Here is an 8,560-nt window from a genome sequence, read left to right as displayed (position 1 = left end):
GGCCCTCCCATTGTGGTGATGGGGGGCCTTATTGTGACCTTGGCAGGGGGACTTATAAGTGTCTTGACCTGGGGCCCTGTGGGCAATCATTCCGCCACTGTTCACATGCAACTATTCTTTTCGATGTCTGTGGGTGATTAGTTTTTGTTTTCCTCTATGCCGCCCTCATACAGTATGAGATGAATCAGTGACACTGACACACCAACGGTAAACTGCCATTACAGTACAGTACACACACTACAAAGTGTTGTAAAGAACCAGTACCAGTTGTAAAAGAACCAGCGGCATGGATCACAAGATTTATCCAATGCGCTTTGCCCAGATTGACTTTAAGTGTGCACCGATTACAGATAAGCAGACTAAAGACAACACAACAAAGTGATGATTATTCACTCCATCTGCCTGCTTTTTTTTACAGGTAAAAGGGAGCGGGATCCTAAAATTACATGAAGGATATACATAAAAGTGAATTAAAAAAATAAAATAAAAGTGATTAAAAAAATATTCTGATTACTTCAGTATTGCCAGAAAAGCATGTAATATGCATGTTGAATGGTTATCATCAATATCAGTTCCATAGTTTTTTTTAACATGAGTTTGAGCTAAAACGTTATGTTGCATTAGATTGCCACATACACGCAAATAATTGGTGCCATTTACTGTTATGGATGAGAACACATCAGTCAGTTAAGAATAAAAGACAATTTTATTGTACATTATTCAACAACATTATTTCTATAATGCTGTACTTGCAGCCGAGGTGCAAATCACTTAAGAGAGAAAATGGGAAAAAATAAAGCAATACAATTTTACAGCTAATAGTTTCATTTTAAAATGCTTATCTTAACCTCTTCAAGCGATTTACAAAAACGACAGTGGAAACACTGATACCACTTTTTAAAAAATCCAGCTTATCCCCCTTTGGAGTAATATTTGGTCATGGAGAAGTAGCTGGTTAACCAAATGAATTACGAGTTGTTAGAAAAGTATCACCCACAGTTAAAAAGGTTTTAAAAGGACAAAAGTCATATGCGTGATTTAAGATGCGAATTTACACTTAGCCATGAGGGAAAGTCACCGTGTTTCATACATATATGAAATTCAGTAAGAAAATGTCATCCTACTGATGCAATCTAATGAGATGTGTGGCATAAATCATTCACAGTAAAACCGTTCACAACACATTAAAAGTCCCTGCTGTAAAAGTATTAAATAAAAACACACAGTACCATAGGCACGCAAGGTGCTCACTATTAGGAAAAAAAATGCCTTCAAATGGTCAAGATGTAACAAAGTCCCTCCATAATGTTACCATGCAAAGAACCAATTAACTTACTTTACAAAATATTGTTTTAAGTCAAATACACATACATGTACATCATGACGGACATAACACAGATCACTCTCTCTGACATACAAACTCTCTCTCGCTCTCTCTCCCTCACACACACTCACGAAAACAAGTCTATTTACATCTTAAAACTCATAAAAGAAAGCTAATGGCACCAATTCTCAAATTTCCTGCTATTTACAAATGTGCCGTGGGTCACACTACTTTTGTCAGGCTTTTTTGGCCACGTCAAAATAACCCATGATACCTGACAATTGTTAATCTGTTCTAATGATAAAATTCTCATTGATGTGTTAGCATATGAGGTATGACATGACCGTGGAGATTAGGGAGCACTCTGCTGAAAAGATGTCCAAAGTCAATATTTTAGTTTCTGGAATATTAAAAAGCTAGTTAGTCTCTGGAAATCAGTTAGTCGTCCCTAAACATATTTTCGTCCTCTGGCTCATCAAATGCTATGCTCTCTGGAGGACTACACTTGGGTCATCTCTTTGATCCATCCGCGGAACTTTGTGACAGTGGTGTAGATGCCGGGCTTGTTCCTGCGGGCGCAGCCATCTCCCCAGCTCACCACCCCAGCCAGGAACATGCGGCGGCCCTCCGTGGACAGGCTGGATAAGGGGCCACCGGAGTCACCCTGGAAAAGCAGCATGGAGAAATGAGTGACCGATCAATCAATCAGAAGTAATAGGTCTTTCAAATGTGACATTAGTTTTACAAAGTAGTATAGAGTTGCTTATTATGCGCAGCTAGATGTGAGCCGGTGCTGTAAAAAAGCGCTGAGCCTGAAAACCTATGACCAAGAAGATGGGGATATTAAAATATCACACTCAGAAGACTTTGAAAAACATGGGGGTGCTTAAAGTTTAATCGAGTTCTGAAATACTAGTGACAAGTCATTTTTCAGTGATAAAAACAATCATTAGAGTATAAATACGATGATACGATACGATAATACTTAATTGTCAGTTTACACTGAAATCCATTTTACATTCTTGAGCAAGACTCGTTTAAGGCAGGACATACACATAATGTCACATCAAAAGGCTATTGCACAACTGACAAAAACAGAGGACACAGGCCTATATACAAACATGCATACATAACATAAAAGCCAAACAACTGGTTCTTTTAAGATCTAATGACTCTTTTTTTCAATACAATTGGCAACCTTCTTTACCTGGCAAGCGTCCACTCCTCCAGCCAAAACCCCGGCACACAGCATACGAGACGTCAGCTGCCCGCCCATCAGGTCGTTACACACCGTGCCGTTAATGATGCGCACCTCTGCTTTCTGCAGCACATTGGGACCATAACCTGCCATGGACACAAGCACACAGGAACACCTCAGTTACAATAGCAAACCTTACTTCAAATGAATTTCCCGGCACCTGCCGTGGCTCCAACGGTACGGAGCACTCTACTACTACGCGGCTGACCAGGGGTTTGATTCCGGACCGGGTCCTTTGCCGATCCTTCCCCGTCTCTCTCCCCACTCGTTTCCTGTCCTTCTGTCACTATCCTGTCTGAAATAAAGCCCAATCCCACCCAGAAATGATAAAAAAAATAATAACAGAAAATAAAAAAATCAAATGTCCCAACTGTCAGCGTCACCCACCTCCTTCCCTGGTTGCTCCCCATCCCGTGATCCAGACGGACTTGGCCACGGGGAAGACGTAGGAGGGGGAGGGCAGGCATATGGGCCGGATGGCGTCGGTGAAGGTGACGGGCGAGTCCAGCTCCATCAGGGCGATGTCGCAGTCGAAGGTGTAGGCGTTGTAGGAGGGGTGCGAGATGATCCTCTTCAGGCCCCTCTTGACCGCCTTGCTCTTGTCCCTCTGCTCGTGGAGACCCAGGTACACGTCCCAGGTGCCTGGCTGAGAGTATCTACGCACGCATGGACGGACGAAAGCAAAAGCACAAAGATTTGAAACGATGGCAAACATATGACCAGGATAAATTGAAGTGGTGATGTCGGAACACTTAAATCCGTTTTGTTTTTTTAATTGGCAAGCTTTCCGTCTCAAAGGCCCTCTTCAGGGCACACAAATATAAAAAGTGTAACAAATTACTAAATTGCTTATTGATGGTTGTGTCCACCCTTATGTATTGTATTACACCCTTTTTCATATGTGTATTTTACAGTTTCTATGGTGTTGTACAACACCTATTGTGCTAGGTGAAACATTTACTATTTTTCGAATTATCTTGTGTTTATAGTTGAAACAACCATACTTCTAGTACATACACGGCATGGCCGAAAATAGTCCCCACCAAAGAAAGTTCACACACACTAATGCATTGTTGTTGGACCACCTTTAGCTTTGATTACGCCACACTTTTGGCATTGTATTGTTTCAGTAATTTGCTGAAATATCTGGATTTATTCCATTAATTTTTGTTTTCTCCAAGATCTTGTATTGATGATGGTTAAGTCTGAACACTCTATGAGGCATTCTCCAGCTTATCCCATCATAATCTTGGAATATGTCTGTGACATCAAGAAAAAAAAACATTCCTGTTTTTTGGCCAGGCTGTGTATAGCTGCATGTAAAAAAAAAAAACATGACAAGTAATCATATAATGTTGTCAATATACAGTATTATCAGTGATAAGGGGACATTTAACACATATCCAACAAGTTCTGTTCATGTTTTCATATTTTCTCTTTTGCCTCTAGAGGGGGACCAAGTCTTACACACAACTTTGAATTTGATTAATACCAGTTTAGGCTACACACATAACCATTAAACACAAAAAAACACAAATCCATTTCTATGTAGCCTTAGGATGTGACGACAGTGAAGACACACAGTCATCAAGAGGGAGAAAGAGATAGACACAGTACACATGATATGAGGACCCAGGCTGAATCGAACCAGCAAGTATTAGCACACAGTGTATTAGCACCTACACAACACTCTGCTTTTTACAGATGTGTTTCTAGCACCTGTCTTGTTGAACCCGAATTACAGGTTTAACAGTTAATTAATTTAAGAAGAGACCATGTAAAGTACATTTACATGATCTAAAAGAAGATGTAAAAGGACCAGAATTAGTCACTGACTAGATATCATCTGCAGTTCCTGACCAATTAATATTGAAAAAGATAAATAGTACATGCAGGTTAACAGAAAGACACAAAAGAAACAACTAGATAATTGCAATGTCATATTGCTGTGCATATTATTTACCTGGTCTTGGCGTCGTCCTGTACGCAGTGAGCAGCCGTGACGAGCCAGCGGTCGCTGATGATGGAGGCGCCGCACACATGGGAGGAGCCGCGGATGTGGAGGCTGACCTGCCAGGGGAACTCCCCCTGAGACGCGTCCTGACCACCCACGATACGGGACGTCTTGTAAGGCTGCTTTCCACAATCTGCCGCACACGCACACGCACACGCACACGCACACACGCACACACACACACACACACACACACACACACACACACACACACACACACACACACACACACACACACACACACACACACACACACACACACACACACACACACACACACACACACACACACACACACACTTCAATCAGTGGGGATACACAGTACACTACAGGCAAATCCAGTCAACATTGCTAATCACTATGGGCAGTCATGGGTAAGCCGTTAGTGTCTGACTTGAAACCCAAAGGTTGCTGGTTCGACTCCCGACCCGCCAGGTTGGTGGGAGGAGTAATCAACCAGTACCCTCCCCCATCCTCCTCCATGACTGAGGTACCCTGAGCATGGTACCGTCCCACTGCACTGCTCCCTTGGGGCGCCATTGGGGGCTGCCCCCTTGCACCGTTGAAGCATTAATGCAATTTCGTTGTGTGCTGCGTGTACTGTGTAGTGATCACTTGAGTGCTGTGGAGTGCTGTGCCACAATGGCAATGGGAGTTGGAGTTTCCCAGTTGGGCTTTCATGCTTTCACTTCACTACACACAGGTGAATTAATTCCAACGCAATGGGAGCATTCACAGCAATAGGCTACGAGGTGAACGAAAGACTCGGGGCATTGGATGGCAGGCGCTTGACACTTACACTGGCGGTGCGCACTGACACAAAACCACAGGAAACGCACAGAAGGAAACGCTCACAGCAGCTACACGCTAGATGAAAATGAGAGCGAGAAGTAGTTTGTGATGGTTGCCTTAATGGCCGTGGGTGAGGGGCTCAGTCTGATTTAAGCTTGTTTTATTTTGCAACTATCTGCTGAGGTAAGGCACCACTACAAAATAGTATCTGGTAATGAACGTCCAAGACACACAACACATCATAAACGAACAGGGTAAATACCCTGATTATTTACAATTCTTTCTATAGTATCCTGTACCATAATGTATGTTTTTGTTCCCCACCATAATGTCTGCTGCGCTGTATTTTAGTTTGGCTCTCACAATGCCACCACGTCACACAACATTTGCATTGAATGAGACTTCCTCTTCATTTTATTGGCTGGCCTACCTCACAGCATAGTGTAAATGTTGTCATTAATGGCCAACTGTTGGATAGCAACAAACGTTTCAGTCACAACAAGGACGTTGAAGTTAAGAGGCAGTGACAGTACCACTTTAGGTATTACCTCCTTTGCATAAATTGCTGAATTGTATAAACCAATAGTCCACTTATGCTCACTACTGGGCCAAATCAGGTTTAAGGTCTTGTGCTGAGCTGAGTGCTGAAACGTGACTGCCATATATTAAGACAATACTCCATGATCTTCTACATAGATTGAAAAGTTTTGGCTTCCTTAATGATTTCCCTTAAGATCTTGAAAAGTAACTGTGTAATATTTCTAGTGGTTTATTTCCTGAATTCATGCTGCCTATTCAGAAATGTTGCCTTTTTCATGAATACTTACCACCATCAAATTCAAAAATTGGGCTTTTCATACATGAAAGGGGGATCGTATCAATTTTACACCATTTTGAATTTCAAGAAATAGACATTCTTAGCTGCAAAACTAACTTTACTTTGGTCATACTAGTAAACAGGGCTCTAAATTTAAACCAGCCAACCAGCCAAATGTGGGTGAAATTTCAGTTTGACAGGAAGAAAATACCAACTTACTAGCCACTTTGATCCATTAGAGTGTGTGTGTTTGGCTAGTAAGATTAAAATCTACTAGCCATTTTGGCTAGTGATTAAAATAAGTTAATTTAGAGCCCTGCAAGTAAATATTAGTTCATTATTTAGGAAATCGAGAAAAGATCAAATTTGGCACTAGGCAGCACAGTTTCAATGAGCAGCATAGTTGCAAGACCTACTCTCACCATCATCCTACAGTGCACCATTAACGTCACATTACTAGAGAAAGAAACATAAGAGCACCTTACCACAGTTCTCCTCATCTGAGCCGTCAGTGCAGTCGTTGGTGCCATCACATTCAGGATTCAGCTTGCTGACACACTTCTTGTTTTTACACTGGTAGGTGTACTGTGTGCATTTCACTTCATTGGCTAAACATTGAGAAAAAATTGTTTTTTTTTCAGTCGTTTCAATCTGACTACGGGTATAGGCAAACAAAACAGCTTGACAAAATCAAGGCCCTGTCCTGCTATGCCATTCCTTTCCCCCGTCCTCCAGCAGATATAATGCAATATACTTTTAAGTGATTTGGCTGGGAGAAATATGCACCAGGGATCTCCCCATCAGGGGATTATACTGCAATGATGGTTCAGGAGTAAACCAGGTTAAATCAAGAGGGAAACCATCAATATTGTATTTGATGATTTGCCTCTTAAACTTAACCTGGTTAACTCCTGAACCAGCATTGCAGTACAGTATAACCCCTGATTGTAGAGAGGGAAAGAACTTACATCTCGCGCACTCTGCCTCATCAGACCCATCTCCACAGTCGTCTCTCCCGTCACACTTCTGCTTCTCCGAGATACACTTGTTGTTATGTGGGCAAGTGAACTGTTCTTTGGAACAGAAACCTGCATGGAAATAACATGAACATTTGTTTAAAGACGAATTCTACAGTTTATTCTAGTCCACTTAGTTCCTCAAATATCTCTCAGTGTTTTTGGGGAATGTGGATAATGAATCCAAAGTGAAGGCATACCACAGTTCTGTTCATCGGTGTTGTCCCCACAATCATTGACGCCGTCGCACAGCCAAAACTTGGGTTTACACATTCCATTTCTACAGCTGATCTGAGAGGAAGAACATTCTAGACACAAACACAGTTGGATAAACAGGATTATTAACAAAAACATACAAATAATGATGCTGCCAGATATTCTATTCTATATCAGTACGTAATGGAATTAAATGGCTTTTATTTTTCATATATATATTTTTAAACTTAAGACATTTAACTTAAGACATCAAGGCCTGTAAATACTCACTGCAGTCACTCTCGTCACTGTTGTCTCCGCAGTCATTCCAGCCATCACACTTCAGCTTCTGGTCGATGCAGTTGCTGTTGCCACACATGAACTTCTTGGGGCAAGCTATCAATATAAATATGAATGAGCGAAAAGTCATGGGGGCATAAAAAATGCTATTCAATAAATGTTCTTTGGTGGTCAGCCAAAAATAATAATATAAATGTGATGGCTAATTAAAGTGTGGTACGAATTTAAAAGTGAAGGCGTCTTCGTGTACTTACGGTCCTTGGGTTCGAATGCCTCGTATTTGGCGGTAAAACCGCGATCCACATAAGATGCATCAGAGGAGAAGACCACGGTCAGATAGCTCTCTTCTGCAGTTTCCACTACATTTGAGAATTCACCACATAACCTGGAAACCCAGAAGCCACCAGTGCATTTAGTGCATTCAAATAAACAGTGCGTTTATTTGACATATTGTAATGCTAGTAGTAAGTCAATGCACCAACTTTCCATCAATCCAAAGTCTCCATTCTCTCAAATACAAATACGCTTTAACACTTAAAGTACATAAAAAAACTCACTTCTTTCCATTGATCTTCACATAGTCCTTAGAGCACGATGTACCATCTTGACCAGGTTCAGAAACGAGAAACTTTTCAAACGTCACTTTTATATACTTTCCAGATGGCACCTTAAAAAGCAAAACATAATTCAGCATTATGGATGTTACGTTAAAAAAACGTGGTCATTACTAAGTCAAGTCTTGCAGAATGAACTCATTCATACCTGGATGGACCAAACACAGCTGGTAAAAGGAGGGTAGTAGTCTGGGTAGTTTGGAGACTTGAACGTGCCACTACTTGCTGAC

The 8,560-nt window shown here is 41.4% G+C and overlaps 1 protein-coding gene across 1 annotated transcript in view; it reads right to left on the bottom strand.

The window, feature by feature from the left end:
- Positions 1 to 687: 687 nt before the first annotated feature.
- st14a (ST14 transmembrane serine protease matriptase a) overlaps positions 688 to 8,560 on the bottom strand; it is an 18,034-nt gene continuing 10,161 nt past the window's right edge. The window contains exons 9-19 of the mRNA XM_063205266.1: positions 8,479 to 8,560; positions 8,274 to 8,383; positions 7,971 to 8,101; positions 7,708 to 7,812; positions 7,422 to 7,529; positions 7,174 to 7,293; positions 6,691 to 6,813; positions 4,546 to 4,729; positions 2,970 to 3,238; positions 2,532 to 2,668; positions 688 to 1,988 (exon numbers count right to left, since the gene is read on the bottom strand). The exon at positions 8,479 to 8,560 is cut by the window's right edge and continues 22 nt beyond it. Coding sequence (XP_063061336.1) covers positions 1,824 to 1,988; positions 2,532 to 2,668; positions 2,970 to 3,238; positions 4,546 to 4,729; positions 6,691 to 6,813; positions 7,174 to 7,293; positions 7,422 to 7,529; positions 7,708 to 7,812; positions 7,971 to 8,101; positions 8,274 to 8,383; positions 8,479 to 8,560 — 1,534 coding nt within the window. The 3' untranslated portion in view covers positions 688 to 1,823. The remainder of the gene's footprint in view (positions 1,989 to 2,531; positions 2,669 to 2,969; positions 3,239 to 4,545; positions 4,730 to 6,690; positions 6,814 to 7,173; positions 7,294 to 7,421; positions 7,530 to 7,707; positions 7,813 to 7,970; positions 8,102 to 8,273; positions 8,384 to 8,478) is intronic.

Source organism: Engraulis encrasicolus, chromosome 8, assembly GCF_034702125.1.
Source record: "Engraulis encrasicolus isolate BLACKSEA-1 chromosome 8, IST_EnEncr_1.0, whole genome shotgun sequence".
Classification (NCBI taxonomy): Eukaryota; Metazoa; Chordata; class Actinopteri; order Clupeiformes; family Engraulidae; genus Engraulis; species Engraulis encrasicolus.
This window is presented reverse-complemented; position numbering and strand designations above follow the sequence as displayed.